The sequence below is a fragment of the Rhea pennata genome, chromosome 27 (assembly GCF_028389875.1).
Source record: "Rhea pennata isolate bPtePen1 chromosome 27, bPtePen1.pri, whole genome shotgun sequence".
NCBI classification, from domain to species: domain Eukaryota; kingdom Metazoa; phylum Chordata; class Aves; order Rheiformes; family Rheidae; genus Rhea; species Rhea pennata.
In genome coordinates, this window is record NC_084689.1 from 2902149 (window position 1) to 2921421 (window position 19273).

At 51.9% G+C, this 19273-nt stretch overlaps 1 protein-coding gene across 12 annotated transcripts in view; it reads left to right on the forward strand.

Annotated features, from left to right (window-relative positions):
* The window catches only part of PTPRS (protein tyrosine phosphatase receptor type S), a 139037-nt gene that overhangs the window by 34397 nt on the left and 85367 nt on the right, over positions 1-19273 (forward strand). For 11 of the 12 annotated variants that reach the window (XM_062595962.1, XM_062595968.1, XM_062595966.1 and 8 more), the window contains one exon: positions 6047-6214. In XM_062595962.1, the coding sequence (XP_062451946.1) occupies positions 6127-6214 (88 nt within the window). In that variant the 5' untranslated portion in view covers positions 6047-6126. Of the gene's footprint in view, positions 1-1772; positions 1880-6046; positions 6215-19273 lie in introns of all 12 variants that reach the window. The other variant, XM_062595964.1, reaches the window with a different exon arrangement.

Below are 19273 nucleotides of genomic sequence, written 5' to 3' on the forward strand. Positions count from 1 at the left end.
AGAGACGGGGCGGGCGGGCGAGCGCGGCGCTTCGATAAATAAGTAAAAATAAATGCATTTTTTTTTTTTGCAATTGCATTGCTGTCTCCTTTCTCCGGCGGTGACCAGCGCTTGCGCCTCTCCGTGCCGCCAGGCCCTCCGGCAGTGGGGAGGGAAGAGGCCGTGTCTCTTCTGCACCCCAAAATCGCCCTCGTGCTCTCGCTCAGGGACGGTGCCGGGTGCTCCGCATGTGGGAGTAGATGGGAGATGCTCGGAAAGGAGGAAAAACGGACCGTGAGCGTGCAAAAGCGATTGACGGCCGTATGACTTTGCGCTCGGAGCGCTGTCTCGGCGTGCAGTTTCTCCTGGTTTCCCACGTTGTGAAGGGGATCATACTGTCATGTCCAAGGCCTTGCTTGGAGATCGGTGCATGCAAAGCAGGATGTTGGACCGAGCCAGCCCTGATCAAAGCTCTTTTTTCCCCCTCCATCTGTGTTTGTTTCTCCATGGAAGATAATGCTCTGCCTCTTTCTTGTAAATATTTTTTTTAAAGATCTAAATAACTCTCTATGAAAGATAAACAGTAATGCTCAGCTCTGAAGGGTCTTTGCTAGCTGCTGTAATTGGGTTTGCCAGGACGATGGCCCGTGTGTTTTGATGGGCTGCAGAGTTGTGCCAGGGCATGGAGGCAGGACCGCAGCTTCGGAGGGAAGGGGCTGGCGCGGAAGTAACTCCGAGGCCTCGTTTTGCGGACAGCACTGATCAGCCATCTTCAGAAATCGGTCCTTGCGGCACAGCCCTTGGCGTGGGGCTGGTACTGAGGGGAGCTGTGCTGCTGGGGTCGGATCTGTTTTACTAAGCATGGAGAAGTGCTGCTGGGAGCACTTGGTCCTTGCAGAGGCCCGTGCTGGGCACTGAACCTCCCGCAGAGACAGCAGCTCTGAGCAGCAACAGGCTTCCCATCTCGGGGGCGTTTCGGCTGAGATGAAGTGGCCTAGAAGGCAGCATCTTTATTTTTTTTAAGCTCAGCTGGCCTGATAGCTCTGTTCAGCAGGCGCGGGGCGGTCCGGAGAACGCTCAGCGCCTCCCTGTTGCGAGGCGAAGGATGCGCCAGCGACGGCTGCAGGCTGCGTGCGCGCGGCTCTGGCCCAGCGTCTCGCCGGGGTCTGCGGAGCTGCGCCGGGACCCCGCGCTCCTCCCTTTGCCCCGCTCCCTGAGTTGGCCCTTTCCTAGGGGTCTGTCTGTCCCGGGCGAGCGTCCTCGCGGGGCCCCTCGGGTCCCGGGAGGGTTGGGGCCGGCTCGCCGCTCGCAGCGCCTGCGTCCCTGCCTGCCCTTCGCCCGACCGACGGGGAGGGACCGTCTCACCGCGCAGAGGGCATTTAAACCGGGCGGCACGTCCTCGGTGGGCGGCGGGGGCGAGCGGCAGAAGCCCGCACTCGGAGCTCCTGCGTTCACGCTCTATTTCCTCGGGAAACGAGGCTAACGCACCTCCGCGAGGCAACCCGAGCGCGGGCGCCGCGGGCGCCGCGGGGGCTTGCGGGCAGAGGGCCGCGCGGCGGGAGCAGGGCAGCGCCTTGCTGCCCGGCCGGCGGGGGCCGGCGGCCCCGTGGCACCGGCCGCTGGCGACCGACCGCGCGCCGGCCCCGTGCGGCCGGCTTTGCCGGGGCCAGGCGCGGGGGAGCCGCGAGGTAGCAATGTGGGGCGGCGTATTTAAATTTCATCTCTCCCCTCCCCGGGGGAGGTGACAAATGAGCTAGTGGTTGTGCTAAAAGCTTTTCTTTCTTTCTTTAAAGAGGTTGCTGGGAGGAAATGAAGCGACCCGCTGACCTTTGCTAATAAGCAGCACAAACTGAGCCGGTGATGCTGCAAGGAAGAGAGACCTCAGTGCAGCCCTCTGCCTGTAAGGTGTTTGCTTCGATTGATATGTCTAATGGGAGTAATTCTCCCACGGCAGCTATGGCAAATGAAGATGTTTAATCATTCACTAGATCTGGCTGATGAAACTTTTTGCAGCAGATTTCTTTAAAATTGCCCTTCTCCTTTTTGCATGCAGACAAAACAGAAACGGGAGAAGGTTTTGTGAAACATTTTCAAGTTGTTTCACTCTAATGAATCTGAAATGAAGGCTTGTTTCCCCTTCCTAATGGGATTTTTTTTTAAACCCAGAGCAAACATTTCAGTCACCGGTTCCATTTGGGCTAAAAAAAGTAACTCAATAAATGGCAAGATACCTGCGTGGCTCTTTTTAGCAATGTTTGCCGCAGGCTCCTTCTTTAAGCAGCAGGATCTAAGCTAGCCAAACTGCTTGGTAGATAAGCCCCCTCCTCCTATATCCCCTTGGATACCCAAAGTAGCTTAAGGGAGTTAGGTGTCCAGCACCCTCTGAAATGGGAGTTGCTGGGAGGAAAATCTTCAAAAGCATCTTAGTGGCTTAGGTTAAGTCCCTTTGACTCTCAATGGAACTTAAGCCCTTAAGACCTGTAGGTGCTTTTGAGCATTTTACGCTTTGTGCCTAGCACCCTTGGGTCCCTGAAAATCCCAGGCTCTGTCTGGAGGAGCCACAATGGGAGACTGTTTCCTGCAAACACTTCTGTATCTTATCATTTTTAATAATATCCTTCAAGACTATGCGCACAGCGCTTACAGGATGCACCCGTTTACATGCTTAGAATGAGAGGAGATCAGGCAGAGCACAAGAAAGAAGGCCTTACAGGGGCTCTTTCACTGCAAGAATTAATCTTATTTCTGAAATGTGACTGTACCAAGACAGCTCTGACCCCAGTGCGGCCACGGCTTTGCTGAATTGCATCCTTTAATAAGGATTGAGGTCTGTTGGGTGGCTTGCTTGTGCTGCAGGAGATCCTGTGCCAGTGAATTTAGCAAGAGTTCATGGGTCTGTGGAGCAGTGCAGGGAACTGCCGTGATGTTTGCTTGTACAGTGCCAGGAGGTTGGCTGGGTGCTTGGCAGACAGGCGGGAGGAGTGATGCAAACCTGCTTCAAAGAGCCCGGGTAAGGTAAACTGCACCTGCGGAGGAGGGCAGAGGATGGGTGATGAAACTCTTGCGATTTGAGCGCTCATCAAAGCAATTCCCGCCTGAATTCAGTGCTGCCGGCAGGGCCGGAGAGGCCTGTTGCGTGGTAGCTGGGTTTCCGAATGTTGCGTGTTTCGCGTTGCAGGCAGGAATACTGCAGTGAATAACGCTTCGTTTCCAGCGTCCCCGTTGCCACCAAGCAAGCAGAGCAGACTCCTCCCCGGCCTCTCCTCGGCGTCCGCAGGGAGGCTGGGTGGGTGCACATCTTGCTGTCCTGATAATCCTGTGTCCGGGGGGAGACAGCCGGTGACGTACCTGCTCTGAAGGATGAGTTGCTGGATTGAAGTTGACATGTCCTAATATCTCTGCCAGCACTTTCTGTCTCTGTCAAGGGCTCGAGAAACACATTAGCACCGGAGTGGAAGTGTCACCCTCTGGCATCTCTTTCTTGAATCCTAGAGCTGTTGCCATATCTCCTTAACCAGGCCTTCTCTATCGAGCCCATTAAGTGGCATGAAAATCCACGTTGGATTCAGGAGAGCGAAGCTGCCAGGCTGTCTCTCTCCAGATCAGGCAGAGCAGGTCCCCAATGCTTCCCCCATCATTGCGGGGGCTTTTGGGGCAAGCCACGCAGGGAGGGCAGCACGGCCTCTCGTCTGCGCAGAGCCGCAGAGGGTCACCGGTGCTGTTTAGAGAGCGACCGAGGCTCAAGCAGGGGTTTAGTGGCATTTGCTGGGACTGTGGGGAGATTTTAGTCAGATAAACAGAGCTCCTATTTTTTTGAACTACAGAGAGCTAAAGGAGCTGAGAGGAGGCTTTCTCCCTGCTCCACCAGCCCTGTCCCCCTCCAGCCTTGCTGGTGGGAACTGGATGATGTGTGGCTGTGGAGCGGCAAGAAGCCACCGGCGCTGTTCCCTTTACTATGCCGACTTTGATACCGTGTCCCCAGTTTAATTAACGGTTACCATCATAGCTACTCGTGGTGTTCTCGGACTCTGACACCAGAAAGCAGCCCGGCCCGTTGTTCTTCCCCCTAGAACCCTGCAAAACCCCATGTTACAGCAGGCTGGAGCCTTTGTGCGCGTTATAGTAATGTCTAGAGCAAACATTAGAAGAGATTCCCAGTGGCGTAATTCTGATCATTTTCTTTTTCTGTTTCTTGTGACAGAGTTGGTATTTCTGCTCGGCTTTAACAAGGCAGAACTGAAGCGCAATGGATCTAGACTAGCGCAGAGCGCACAGCAGAGGCTTTCTGATCCTCAAAGTGCGAGTCCACAGCGTCTCACTGAAAAGTTGCTCTTTGGGGTTGAGTACGTTTGTGGACTTCTTGTTTATCCTGGCTGTTCTTTTAATTCTGTATAGTTCGGCCTTGGAGCATTAATGGGACAGAAAAAGATTAAAATGCCCCTTCACACCGCCTGTCCTGATGGTTTCATACCCTGATGTATATCAGAAAGCTCAGGCAACCTTGCCATCCCCTTAGTCCTTTTAAAGCCTTTGATCACGGTACAATATCTCCTGCCTGGCTTTTCTGCAAAAGGTGATAAACCCCAGTTTTGATTTTTAATTGGGGTAACTTATAGCAGGAAGGAATCCGTACAGATCTGAGAGTCTCCTTCGTGCAGCTCCTGCCCGTTACGGCGGTGCTCAGCGCCTGCCTGGTGGAGGAGCCTCGGCCCCGTACCCTGGTGGGGGGCTGTGGCTGCTGTTATCGCTCTGCCTCCCCTCCGTTTTCAGCCCTTCTGGGGCGAAGCTTGCCTCTCTGGCCGAAGGAAACATTTGCTGATATTGAGACACAGGACTGGGATAGCTGCTGAGAACGCAGCTCCCTTAATGCCATTCCAGCTTTGCAAAGGGATCAAGATAAAGCTGTAAGCAGCCTGCTTCGCGGAGCCGGGAGTTGTCTCCATGGAAATGTGTCGGCAGGGCAAGGGGGAGCGGGCTGGCGCTGAACTCGCTGCTGCCGATATCCCCCGCCTGTCCTGCAGCCGCGGTCTGCTGCACCCGGCGCGCCATCGGGAGAAAACCTCTCCTGCGTCCTTCGGCGGTTGCGGTTGCTTGCCGCGACGTCGGGTCAGTTGGGGTCCGCCGGTGTGTCCCCCCCCCCCCCCCCCCCCCCCCCTCCCCCACGCTCGCTCCTTCTCCGTGTTGGGTTCGTGTTCGCTCGGTGACGTGGCTCCCCGCCAGGCGCGCGGGGTGGGTGTGGAGGAGCGGCCCTGCATTGCGGGTGGAGAAACTCGGGCGCTGAGCGGAGCGGTGACTCCCAGGCGGGCGCGATGGCTGCTCTGGTCGCGGCCCTGCTAAGAAGCCTGGGCGCTCGCCGGCGTGCGTTTGCTTGCGACGGGGGCCCTGTGACACCCGGCTGTCCCCAAGCTGAGGTTCGAGCGTGCCGGGTCCTGGGATGACTGTTGTTCTGCGCGAAGCCTTCCTGAGCAGGAGAGAACCCCTCCCCGACTGCACCTACCTTCAGCAAATGAAGGGGGTGCTGGGGAGGCATCTCCTGCTTCATCTTCCCTTTTGTGTTTTGGGGGCTTTTTTTTTTTTCCCCTTCCTAAGCTTTTCATGTGTGTGGTTTCAATTTTTGCACCTCCTTGCCCCAAGCTTTTGTGGAAAAATCGCCCTTTGAGAGGCCACATCCTTTCACACCTCACTGCTCACGTGCTGGCTGCCTGGCGGTGCGATGCAGCAGGGGAAGGCAGCGGGGTGTTAAACTTTAAACGCCGTCTCCGCGCAGCCGGTGCCTCCCGCCTGCGCTCCTCTTCCCTGCGTCGTTCCCTCCCTTTGCGCGCGCGGAAATTCGCCATCGCCTGCCGGGGCAGCGCGGCTGGAGCAGGCTGCCGTCGCGCGCCGCCCGCTCCGCGCGGCCATGGGGTCGGCCGGCTCCGCCGTGCCATCGCGGTGGCGGACCGCGTGGCGGGGACAGCGCCCGGCGCTGGCTTTCGTGCGGCCCCGCTCACCGCCGCCTCCCTCCGCGACACCCGCTGCCCTCGCTCGCGGGTCTCAGTGCCTCCCCCCTTGCTTTGTGCGCCTGCAGGTGCTGACGACGCTTTGGAGACGCTGTGAGTCCTGCTGAGCCAGAGCCTTCCCGGCTGGGGCTGAAGGCCGCTGCGGAGGATGAGGATCTTTCCCAGCCCTGGGATGTCTTCGCTGGTCTCCCTCGTGAACCTCCTCACCGTGCTGCTGATAGGTTGCGTAGCTGAAAGTAAGTGGCTTTCCCGTCCCCCTGCCCCTTCTCTTTCCGAACGATCGCTCGCGCTTCGCCCCCCTCGGCGACGGGCAGCGGGCGCAGGCTTTGGTGCGTAGCGCCAGCTCGCGGATCCCCACCTTCTCAGCGCTGACCTGACACTGAGGAAGTGCTCGGTACCTGATGACAACTCTCCATTTTCCAACTGTCTTTAGTTTTCCACCCGTCCCCTTCCTGTTGTTCCCGGTGCTGCCCTGGCAGGACATCAGAGGGCAGCGAGGTCCTTCCAGCCTGCTTTGATTCCCGGGGTTGCTTCTAGCGCTGCCAAAGAGCTGGGGAGAAGGGGGGAGCTGCCTGGCAGCGCTGGACGCGGGAGCTCTCCTCCCCGCGGCGCGGCCCGGCTCGCCCACATTGTCCTCTCCTGGTCTTGCCTTTCAGGCGTCTGTCCGACCCTGGTGACCGTTGTCGTGTTACTCACTGGGGCTGGATTCAAAACAGCATCCAAAGAAAGAGTGTTATGTCTCTGCTTCCCCTAGGTGAACCAGTTCCAGTTTAACACAGTTTTTATCTTTGCTGCCTTTCAGTTCTTGCTTTAAAAAATGAAAAAGGAGAGAGGAAAAAAAAGTGAAAATCTTCAGTGACTTGAATGTAATGTTACTTCAACTCTAAGGCTGATCACCCGGGATCAGTGGGGAATAGACTCTTCCAAGATGATTGAATTACGACTTTTTTTTTTCTTCCCCAGCAAAGCTGCTTGAAGCTGGTGAGAGGGCTGCTCTGGTCAGCATAGCCCTTGACAGCTTTTAACGTAATCGCTTGGTTATCAGGGTTTATTAAGATGACGCGGTCATTGGGGGTTGAATGGGATCCTAGACCTTTTGTTGCTGGGAAATATTTTTAAACAGTGCTTTCTCTCTTCTCTGCAGTAGATGAGTGGAGATATTTGCCCTCGCCTCACTCTTGCATTTTGTATGGTTCACACTTGCACCTTTTTGCAGGGAGAAGGGTGCATGTGCAGAAAGATAATAGGTGATTTCCTTTTGTTCTGTCCATTTAATAAACTGAGGAAGTGAGTTGGGCTCAGGGAGGTTCGGAACAGGGCCACGTTTCAGGTGTGTAGCTGTGGGGCTGCCTGCACCTCAGACATTCAGAAGGACAAACCCAAACTTCAGTTTGAGCTGCCTGTCTTGAGCACCAGCAACAGCTGGTAGCGAGGAACTTGGCATGAGCTGTTTGTCCGAGTATTTTTATCCATGATCCTACTTGGATGTTGCAGCCTGTGATCCTTAAGGCTCTTTATCAGTACCCAAGGTAGCTGGTTAAAGCTAGGGAGGGAGCTGTGCCAGGGCTAGTGGTGGCCTTCTTGGCATGTGGATGCGGATGCTTGTGTTAGCTAGTGTACGACCTGCGTTGGCTAATGCCAAGAGCAGGGGGCTGAAAGCAAGGATCTCCCTTCCTGGTTCTTTGTGCAGTAGAGCCAGGAGGGGAGGGGAACGATTACAACAGAAATTCAGAATCAGGACTCCTGGGTCCAATTCCTTCTGCTGTTTGCTGTTACACTGCTGGGTGAACCACTTTGTCCTCTGTTTTCAAAGCAAGCAAGGTGGCTTTGCAGGTGAGGATAGAGAATTCATATGTGTGCAAGTTCCTCTTTGTATGAATGCAGCCCTTATTCATTTATTGTGATTTCTTGAGTGCCTGTGAAAAGTGGGGTCCTTTTTTTCATCTTAAGTGTATGTCAAGCCCTGTGCTCCCACTGCCGGGAGTAGGCATGCTGCAGAACCAGGATTTCTGAAAGCCATCACTGTGTGATTTCGGTTTTACTGTGGGTTTGGTTTTCCCAGGCAGCAGTGAGCATCTTGTCCGCCTCGTCTTCTGTGGGGTGAAGTTTGCTCAGGGATTGCTGCAGAGCGTTGAGATCCCACGTGCCGCCTGACTGCTGTGAAGCGTCTTTGCCTGAATTGGTGGAAACGTGCCTCTGGGAAGGGCTGATGCTGATCAAGCGCAGAAAACACCAGTTGTGTGGCCCGAGCCCTGCTGAAATCTGTCACTGCTCGGCAGACACCTTGCTGCTAGCAGCCAAGTTTCTCTCCCCCGTATTTCTGCAGTGTCCTTGATCCTGGACAGTGAGACTTTGTGTTTTATTCTTTTGCGGCTCTCAGACTTACATGTGGGGACTTTGCAGTTTCCAGGAGTGTGTTTGAGGCAGGGCTGCCTTCCTTGTCTGCCGTTACCCGATTAACGTACACATCAGCTGGGCCTGGAGTTTTCTTTTCTCCCAACCCGTAGAGTCGGTCGGCATCTCTCCCCGAGCTGTGGCCCTCGAGTGCTCTCCCTTTAGTGCCGATGCTTTGAATTGCTCTCGGGCTGTGGCTGTCATTAACTGGCTGGTGACCGTGAGCTGATCCCCCCTGCTTTTGGAGGGCCTGCCCAATTCAGTCGGTAGCTCCCAAGCTAGTCTGCAGTGCTCCTTGCTGAGCCACGCAAACAGCAAACAGCTTTGGCTGTCACCAGCATGGGGACTGCGTGAGGAGCTGTCGCTCTGCTCTGACAGTGTCCTCTCCCATCAGATGGCCCTGGGCTCTGTCACGCTGCCTCTCGCGTAATCCCTTGGCGGGCATCCATTTGGCTGGCGCTTGCCATGCCGCTGACCCGATTTCCTTGTCCTGATTCACCAGGGAGGCTGCCGAGGCCTTGCGGCCCCCAGGGTCGTGCCAGGCAGGGCTGGCGGTGCTGTCCCTGCTGCAATGGGAAGCCCAGGGCACATAGAAAACCCGCGGGGCCTCTGCTCCTGGAGGGTACCATCTTCCTCGCTTCGAAGGGGAATGGCTGGACTTGCAGCAAAGCATGTGGCTGAAAGCTTAGATTTGCCTCCTCTTCCTGCCTTAAACCATCCTCTTCCAGAGCAGCGCTGGAGGAGCTGCAGCCTCTGCAATCAAAGGGCCATTAAAATACTTCCCTTGTTTCCTAGGCTAATTGATCTCAGTCAGTGATTTAAATCTTTCTACAGCTGGAACATACTATTTAAAGGAAACTGCTATTTAAATTAAAAAAACAAAGCACCACACTGCTTTTTGCCTGCTGTTCTTACTTGTGAAGCTGAAGAGGATAATAATTGAAAGGTATAAAGCAAGCCTTTTTCTTCTCTTTTTCTTAGGTTGTGCACGGACCCTTTCCGTGTTTCTTCTATATGGTCAAGGGCAGCCGTAGCGCTGGAAATTGTTAATTCTGTGATTATTCTCAATGGCCTCTCATTACGGGGAATGTATTATTGTTTTGTTAAGGATTCAGCTGGTTGTTCGAGCAACGTAAGTGGGCAGTAGCGCAGAGGGTTTGGGGAAGGCCTTCCCCAAGACTTGCACTCCGCTGGCTGCACAGCCGAGGGGGCAAGGTCTCATGGCCCTTAAAGCTTGTAGAAAGCCAGGCGGCGCAGACAGGCAGGCGAGGGAGGACACGGGTCCGGGGAGAGGGAGAGTCTTCCCCAGATTTCTGACGTACCTGGGCGCAGGACCAAGCCTGGCTGTTCCGCAGTCACGCGCTCAGCCCAGACCGTGCCCTCTCTGCGGCCAGCACCTTTTCTGTGCACACGCAGAACCAGTCCGGTTTTGCTGGCTGCTGCCAGCCCCGCTCTGTAAAGAGCGCAGCTGCGTTGCCTAGAGCTTAGCGCCGGGGTCAGCTTCTCCCGGCCTCCCGTGCCTACCTGAAGGAACAACGTGCCCGCTTTAAGTGCCCCTCAGCTGCAGATAAAAAGTCACTTACTGTATAGAAATGTGGCAATTTTTATAACTGGAACCAGCATGCTCACTGTTTTCAAGTGGATTTTTCCCATTGATCAAACCTTTGCGTTTTACAATAGAGCTTTGCTAATTGGTACTTTGCACACAGAGAGGGCTGGTGTGTAGCGCTCTCCACCCCAGCAAAGATTCAATAGCAGATGCAGTAGCGAACATTACTTATTACTTAGGTTTCCTTTCTTTTATAAATCATGTTATAGAGCGCTTACTAGCACACTCTAAAGTATTACCATAAATAATTAAAGCTAAATTGCAATTGACAATATAAAAGAATAAAGTCCCTTTTATGATGCATTACCCTGCCTTTCTTCCCTTTTAATTGCGCTTGCTCCGTTGTTAATTTGCAGAATGCAGCAACTCACGGCGGGCGCGTGTGTGCGGGAGCTGCGGCACACATCCGCGGCGGCTGGCAGCAGATGGCAGCAAGGGCTGCACCGCACGGGGCTCGCGGTGAGGATGGAGACCGGCTGCGGTGGGTTGGGAGAGGAGCCTGTGGAGGTCGACGTCAAGGCCGAGCAACGGGCAAAGGAGCTTGGGGTGCGTGCGTGCTGAGTCACGGGAGCCACACGGCTCCTCTCATGCTGATCCAGATCACATCTGCTTACAGCGGCGTCTGCCTCCTCTCTGGTCCCTCCCTTGCTTTTATATACTGAGGATTAGTTTCAGCAGCAGAGCTCACAGCTTTTAGTTTGGAGGTCCTAGCTTTGATCTGTTGTTGGCCAAGACAGTAGCTGTCAGATAAGACGACAGTAAAAATCAAGGAGGTTCCATCTTAGGACTTGATAGACATGTTAAGACGACATCAGTGGGAAGCGAATCTTTCTCTGCTTTGGGAGAAAGCAGCTCCATCTTGAAGTGTTTGAGACTGATACATGAAAATGCAGCAACGCTGTCCTGAGACAAGAAAGGTATTGAAATGTGGTGAAGTTAGACTGGCCCCGCAAGCACTTTTGGAAAGGATGTACTCGCGGCTGAGAGACTGCTGCAGAATGGCTCTTCCCCCTTGGTGGGTGTGTGTCACGAGGATGCAGCAGAAGTTAAGGGGGGAGATATAATAGGCTGTGTGGTTGGTTGGTAGGTTGCTGGTTGGTAGGTGGTGGAGTTTCTCCTAGCTGTTGCATGCTGCTCCTTCAATGAGCAGAGTCTAATAGGATGTAAGAGGAGGTGGCATCTGAACTGCATCCACTCAGAAGGGAAAGATCCCTGTGTCTCTCCCCTAGATCCACTTGCTGCTTCTACCCCCAGTGCACCAGTTTTCCTTGTGGACAAGTAGACCCCTTGCTGTCCTTCTTTCTGAATTGCCCTTTCCCTTTCCTTCCTGTCTGTCTGCCAGCTGTGATCCAGCCTGCGGTTTTTGAGGGTTCTGGGCCAGTTGTCTTCCCACTCAAGGACACTGAATTAAGCTTCTGTGTCACCTTGTTTAAGTGCCTGATTAAATTAAACCTTGTCTGCCTGGATTGAGTGATGTCATTTGATATTTATTTATTTATTTTTAAGATAACTCAAATTGGAAAGTTTGTGCTTTAGGACCAGATTTGAACCAGGAGAGGAAATAAATCGTCTTTTGAAAGAGCTTCCCCATGTAGCGGGGGTCTGTCACCTTCCAGGTCTCAGCTGTGCCCCACAGTGCAGACACTTATTAGATTAGTCTCTGCTGATGTGCAGCTGGGGACTGCAGCACCATGGGTGTTTGAGACCCAGTCATGGGTGTCTCCTGGTGAAGGATCTTTTCCCAACCAGCAGTTCTTGTTACTCAGCTTCGTTAGATGGCTAAGATAGGGAAAAAAGAGCATCTGCTAATTGAGTAAATAAGCAGCTTGTGTGAAAATGTCATCTCCATAGCGTTTGTGATGGAGAAAATCTATATGCATGCACTCACCACATCTGTGTGCCAAAACTAGGGCTTTTACTTCATGTCAGACTTTACTAGAAAGCTAATAGTTATTTCTTAGTGATTTTCCCTTTGGTTCTGCTTTTCACCCAGTTCTTCCATGTGCTACCAGGAAGGATGGGGGTCCTTCTGGCATCTCACTGAGCCCCTCGTCTTTTCAGCTGTCCAGAGAGGCTTGTATGGTTTTGACTTTTCAAGACTGATTAGATATTAATTTACTGGTCACTGAAAGGAATCTGCACAGGTATTCCCACTCTTTTTATGGCCTGGGAAGCCCAGTATTATTCTTGGAAGGCAAAGTAGAGTGTTTTCCAAGGACACCAGACCAGAGGAGTGTTATTCTTTGGTGTGCATGGGATATAATCTGGGCTTCAATTGGCCTATGAGAGACAATCTCAGAAGAACAGTTTTATTTACACTGTGCCACTCTCTTCTCCTCCAGTTGAGGAATTTCTTGCAACATAATTGGTCCCAGTTCCCATCTTAGACAGCTGTGAGGTTCCTGGCACTGCAGCTGTCTTTCATTTTGGGGTATTGTTCAGGTTCATGAAAACAGTCGTGGTTTCTACCATCTGCTGTGGATGGTGCAGCTACCCGTCATACGGGCTGCTGGAGCAGGAGGCAGGAGTGTCCCTGCTTCTGCGATCTGTGACTGTGCCTTCCCTTCTCCTTGGTTAGGGTTGCTTTTTTGAGCAAGGGCTTCTCTTGCCATATTATTGTCCAGTGCAATTAGTCTCAGTCTTGGTTTGGGGTTCTCAAGAATGCAAACGTTAAATAGCCAGGTTATGGTTTGGCAGAGGAGCTGCTTGTTCCGTCCAAGGGCACAGCAGATAACAGCGTGACTATGGAAGAGATCACAGCTAACCTAGACCTGCAGGTTGCCAGGAAAGAGTATTATAAATATATTTTGGAAGTCTGCTACTAAGCCTTTGAAAGGGGATATTGCAAGGAATGATTTGGACAGTTGACATGGGGAGTATGAATTGACCTCCTGTTTTCACAGTATCTTTGTGTAGAGGATTTTTAGCATGTTCCATCTTGCTATTGCAGGCATGAAATGTGGCTGTTTCATATAAGCCTGGTTAAAGCCAGTGCCACAGTTGTTTCATCTGTATTGCACAGAATCCTTTCTGCTTCCTTTGGAGGCCAAGAGGAAAAGCAAAGCTTTAAAAAAGCAAAAAATAAATAGAAAGAACCACAACTGGTTTCTCATTCTACAAAGTTTCTCCAAAGTCCTCCAAACCTTTAATTGACTCGGGAGCATAAAATTGAGAAGGGGAGAAAGTGAGAGAGTGTGTAGAGTGGCGCGAGCGATTTGAATAATTTATTATCCTTTGAAGTTGCAAGAGAAATTTTAGCTGCCTTGGGGAGTAATTTCTCCCCATTCTGAAAGGGTTTCTCCTTATTTTAAAGTCATCCAGAGGATGATAGTTTTGCATTTTCTGCATAATTAATGAGAATAACTCCCCCTGCCCATACTCACGCAACCTCTAAAGACTGTTGGAGTGATGAAACTTGGTGGGTTTTTTAATTAATAAAGTCAAATTAATTTGGCTCTGTCCTCATCCTCTCTCACCTCTGCTAGAATTCATAGATTTATTTATAAATTAGTCTGAGTATGCTGTTAAGAGTGACGACACTTACAAATCTTTAGCCTGGGCTTTGATTTGTCTGTATGGCATTTCTAAAAGAGGATGTAGGTTTTTTCAGTTCAGCTATTAAAGATCACCTTGAGACTGGCTCTCATGTGATCATCCAGTGAGCCAGAAAGATGCTTCAGCTCTCGTTTTTCTTTGTGTACTTGCATGAGTAGGATCTGTTTGGTTTTTAGGGTTTCCTGTGTTGTTTTTCCTTTATGAATGTTACCATACTCCTCTTTCCTTACGTGTCAGACCTGCTAATTGTGGTTTATTCCGATAGCTGCCACTTGAGGGACTGCCTTCCTCACCTGAAGGAAAGAGGCATTTTCTGCCCAGGGGCCCAGAGGGGCTGCATTACAGCCTTCTAATAAGAAGTCATCCCTTGCATCTCTTGGCAGATGTCAAACATGAATAGAAACCTGTCCTACTTTGAGAAAAATCTCCCCTTCCTCCATCACTGTCTTCAATAGAAGAGTTTCCGGATTCCTTGCTGCTGCTTTTCCATGATTCCATCTCTCCCTCTCTCTCTCTCTCTCTCAAGTTTTGCACTGTCTTCCTGGCTCACTGAATCTCCAGTTACCCCAAACCTGAATTCATTAGGTCACCATTGCTGCCAGTTCTCAGGGCTGTGGTTGGTTTCTCCCTTTTTCTTCTTTTGCGCTGATGCACCCACTGCAAATCTGAATGAGTATTGTGTTTCAGAGACAGAAATTGTTTTGACTTATGTGGTAGGAGTCAAAGTTCATGTCTGAAAAAGGTTGCATTCATCCATTAGTCATGGATTTATTAGGTTTTGGTTTCTTGTTTTTAGATCTCCTTTCTTGAGCTCCCTTGACATCCCAGTCTCAATTCCAGTAGAAATTGGTGAACAATACAAGCTTGCAACCTACTATTAGGACCTAGGTTAAGGTATTTCAAGCTAGGTACCCAGAATCTCCTTCTGTTCCGTAGAAAATGTGGGCTGAAGTCACTTACCAGAAACTGGATAGAAATGATGTAACTAGCTTTTGAAAAGATCCAGAATACTATGGTGTGGGAATTGTACCTTACTCTTTCCTTGTAGACCACAAAACTTCCTCACTTGCCTGAAAGAAAGAAATAATGCTTAAATTTGTGGGGATTCAGCTGGCTTGTCCATGCTTCAAAATATACAAAATGAACAGCTAGTACATTGGAACTATAAAACTGTTTGTGGGAGGAAGATGGACGTAACATCGCTTTTATTTACATGAGTAGAAGAGCAGAGTTTTATCATGCAATATGGCTTTTATCTGCTGTATCTTTCAACCCCAAATGATCCCCACACACACATACTTACTTAGCAAATCTGGTTGGGATCATTCATCTACTGTAGTTCTGCAGCCCCTTCTCAGTCAGTGGTGCGAGGCAGAGGAACCCAGCCATGTGTATACATCTTGCAAAAGTCTGTGTCGTATCACTGAACGAAGGATCAGACCTGACCTTTCTAATCGCATCCTGGGGGCTTCTGGCTCTGCACTCTCTCTGAAAGACCCTGAGATGCGGAAGCTTATAGCAGTTTGTTTTCCCCATTGCTGCTGATTCTGCTGCCACTTTTCAGCGGCTCGGGACCTCTGCTGCGCTATATTAAGATGGCATGGCCCCCCGGGAGTTGGGATCCTTGCTTGTTAAGCTTTTTCTTCTTTCAGGCTTGTCCCACAGGAGATGGTTTTTCGTGTTCTGGTATCCCCTGTGCACTCTCGTTCTTTTAATGATTCAAACAGAGCAGCGGAAGTTGAGCAAAGGGCCAAGTCCTTTCTAATCGTGTCTTCTCTGGGTTGTAGGCGAATCGAGCTTCTCCGAACTGCCGATGTCAATGACACGGCTTGAGCAGAAGCTGTCTTAGCAACTTAGTTCTGGAGGGAACCATGGCAGGGCAAAGGAGAGCTCTCTGCCGTTAGCTTCTGATTGCAAACAATCTGGGATTGCTGTCATGACATTGATGGACGAGGGGCCCTCATTAAGTTGCCAGGATAGCTCCGTCTCTCTGCTCTGGTTTGTTATGCCTTGTTATAGGACTTGTGGAGAAATATGAGATGTGATTTTGTTACAGCTGATTGAAAGCACTCGCACACCCCCAGGGTCCTGGCCTGCCGCATTGCTAAGGCTGTATGTGCTTCTATGCTTTCCGGCCCTTCGGCAGCTGATCCCAGGGCTGCCATCTTACATGACAGCCTTGCTTGTCTGCTTTGTCTCTTGTTGGTCACCAGGAGCTCCTTTCTTTCTGGCATCTTGATGCAGTGCCAGAAGGTGAATGAGGATCTTGGCCAGGGATCTGTCAGTGTTACCACCTCCTCACTTCTTTGCCTCTCAGTTTTATTGTAATGAAGGGGGAGAGTGGAAGCGTGCTGTGCTGGGTGCATGCAGTGTGCAGAGAGAGAAGCGGTTAGTACACCTGAAGTGTTCTCCATGCAAACAAGTGCAGCGAGGGAGTTTGGGAAACTGAGACAAAGGGAAAGGACGTTTGTGGAGTGGGACCACAGAATGTATTGAAAAGGAAATTCAGAGTTGTGCCTCCTAGATTATATTCCTTCTTGCCCCTATTTACTGCTCTTAAATGTTGTCTCTCTCCCATCCTGCCTTGCCCTCTGTGCAGAATCCCGTTCTGCTGCTGAGAGCCAGCTGCATGCCCTGCCCATGATTACATGATTACATCTGCTTAAATCACAGTTAGAACAATGTTTTCCTTGGCTGTAGCAGGGTGCCAGTTCACTAAGGCTGGGACTGACCTGTGACTGTGACAGATATGCTTTGTGCTGTGGGGAAAGGTAGATCCTTTCCATACATACGGATGTATGATAGTAGCCTGGAGAGGTCCCAGCTGAAATTGGATGACTTCATACTAGCTGCTGTTCCCATGCGATAAGGCATGGTCCCATCCCTTAAACTATCCGTCTAAATAGACGGAAAGGAAGGATTACGCTTCCCCTCTGGCAGGCAGCATAAAGTGGTTTTTCTCACCTTGGGTGTCAGAACTAGGAATAGATCTTTGGTATCCTCTGTCTTCATCCTGCTTCCACTGCTGCAGGCTCATGCCTCCTCTTCCAGAGGGTCTGTATCTGAATGCATTACAGATAAGGAGCCTGAAGGCTGCACGCATGTGCCAGGTCCCCAAAATTGCATCCCTCATGGCAGAAACGGCTGGGAATGGTACTAGCTATGAAAGGTTTGCTGCTTCATCCTGACTGAGGGGAAGGGTGGGAGCTAGCAGCACAGAAAATAGGCACGTGGCAGGAGTGGGTGTCTGAGGTGGTTTGACAGCCAGTGCAGTAATGGTGGATCAAACAAGTTCTTGATCTTTCTCGCCCGTTTCTTGCTTGTGTCAAACCCCATGCTGGGTTGCATCCTTTGCTGCTGCTCTTCCTTCCCGTGGGCTTGCAGGAAGGGGAAGGAAGTCCTTCAGCTGACTTTCCCCCCGTGTCTAAATGGGAAAAAGCCTTGAATCTGCTTGCATATAGCCCAGTCTTTGAGTCATGGAAGGGCTCTGGTGGGTCAACACCAGGAGAATAGCAAGGAGGAACAATTTCACTTCCAAGAAAAATGTCCCCAGTTTCTTTTTACCTTCCTTTCCTCAACCTTGCGAGTCCCATCTCCCTGAAGGGAGCCAAGAGCTGCTGACAGTAAGAGGAAGTCTCAGTCTGAAGCCTATAATTATCCTGTCTGCCTTCCCAGAAAGGGCCAGTTGGGGAGTGAGCGTGCTCCTGTTTCGGAGACCAGCCCTGCATTCTACTGCCTCCCCAATTACTGCTTAATGGACTTTTTATGATGATAAGACGCCTGGGTTGGGGAGAAGTTATTGACGGGGAAATGGAATATAATTCACTCCCTGTTTGTTTGTTCTGTCAGAAAACTCTCATTTTAATTTTGTGAGGCACTGAGAAATAGCCCCTAGGAAAAAACAAAAAAAAAACAAAAAAAACCCCACAGAATCTGTCAGTAAAACCTTGGATTTCAAGGGGACTGGAGGCTCCGCAGGAGCTCTCCGAGGGGTGTTTTCAATCTTGCTGAGTGTTTCCATAGAGACACCCCCCACACCCTTCCCCACAGCCTGCACCAGTCCTGCTCCCTGTTTGCAGTTCTCACTCCTTTCACGAAGAAAAATGCAAATTATGGAGCTGTCCTTTTTGCCTCTACCCCTCCTGCAAGCTCCCCCGCTCCCTGGCGCTGCTGCTTTGAAACACTCACCCATTCCAAACAGCACATTTTTGCTCCCCACTCTCCATCTGTCTCAAATTTGGCTGCTCTCTCCTGTTTTCATCTGCTCCTTGGCTCATCTCCGCTGTCTAATCTTTGCTTCCTTGCTCTAAAGAGATCCCTCCTCTCCATCTTGCTCCCTTCTCTCTGTTGATCTCTTCCCTCCTTTCCCCCTGCTGAGGTGCTCCCTGACTTTGCCATCCTCTCTTGCCTCCTCTCCCCAGTCTCTCCTGGCTGTGTTGAAGCTGTTCCCTTGGTCCTCTCCATTTGCCTCCCAGCCTCTGGCCCCGGCTGCTCAGTGCTCTCGCCTCTTCCCTGCAAGCACAGGGCGTTCGTATGCTGCATGCGAGCAGACCGCGGCAGCACACGCGTGCAGAGCGCGTTCCCTGAACCAGCAAATATCCGCTCAGTGCTTGGCAGTACCCAGGCTGCCCGCGTGTTCCCGCAGAGGCTTTTGGAAGGGGAGATGAGAGCGCTGCCGTGCAGCACTGTATTTAGGGGAATGCCTTCGCCGCGCGCGAGGCTGTCAGCAGTCGTGGAAAATGGAGAGATGGAGTTTCCCTAAATCAGCAGAAAGTTTCTGCCAAAAAACCAAGATTGGGGAAGAAGAGGAAAGGAGAGGGTTAACCCTTTGCATGCCACTGAGAAAGCTGTGGGATCCTTTCCTTGTTGCCCTTGAAGTTAGCAAAGGGTGAGAAATAGCCTGTCAAGAGAGATGTCCCCGTTAGAGCTGACATGGCCTGGTTGTCAGGAGACTGCAAAGCTTTTGTCTGGCTTTTGCTTTTCATCTTCTTTTCCCACCGAGAGGTGTATGTGGAAGAGGGTCTCTAAGTTATGTCCTTAGTGATTCTGCCTGGTTATTTTTTCCTGTGTATTATAATATTTAGAGGCCGTAGTTGTGTGCAAGACCACCTACGGCGCTGAGTGCTGAGCAGATCTGCTCAGAAACCTTTCTTTACTCCAAATTGCTGCTAGCGTCTACACCGAGGCAGGCAGGTGTGAGAAATGAGGATTGTCACCTTGGCGCTTCACGAGGCAGGTGGAGGTGCAGGGGGAGGGCGAATGCCCAAGGTCAGCAGACAATTTGCATCCAAGCAAAAGGCCTGAATCCCGATTATGGGAATCATCTGGAGCCTGGGTGAGTAGGTTGAAGCAAAACCTTCTGAACTACGTTATCGGTCTTTTGCCGCCGCGGATCTGTCAGCTGCAGGTCCGTGCCGTGGGGCTGCAGAAAGCCGGTGGCCGAGGACGGGCCGCTCGTGGGCGGTCTGCAGCCCCCCGGGGGCTTCCCGGATGGAGGGAGGAGGACGGGGGAGGCCTGCGCGGCGCGGGGAGGCCCAGGCCTGTTGCTACCGGGAGGCCCAGGCCGGTTGCTATGGCAACGGCGCCTCGCGGCCTCCCCGGCGCCGCGCAGGCAAGGAAGGGGCATGGCGGGCGCCTCGTCCCCCCCGCCGTCGGCAGCACCCGGCGCGATTCGAGGCCGGTCTCCCGGCCGGTTTGGGTGCCGCCGGCCGGCCGTGCGTGCGCGTGTGAGGGAGGC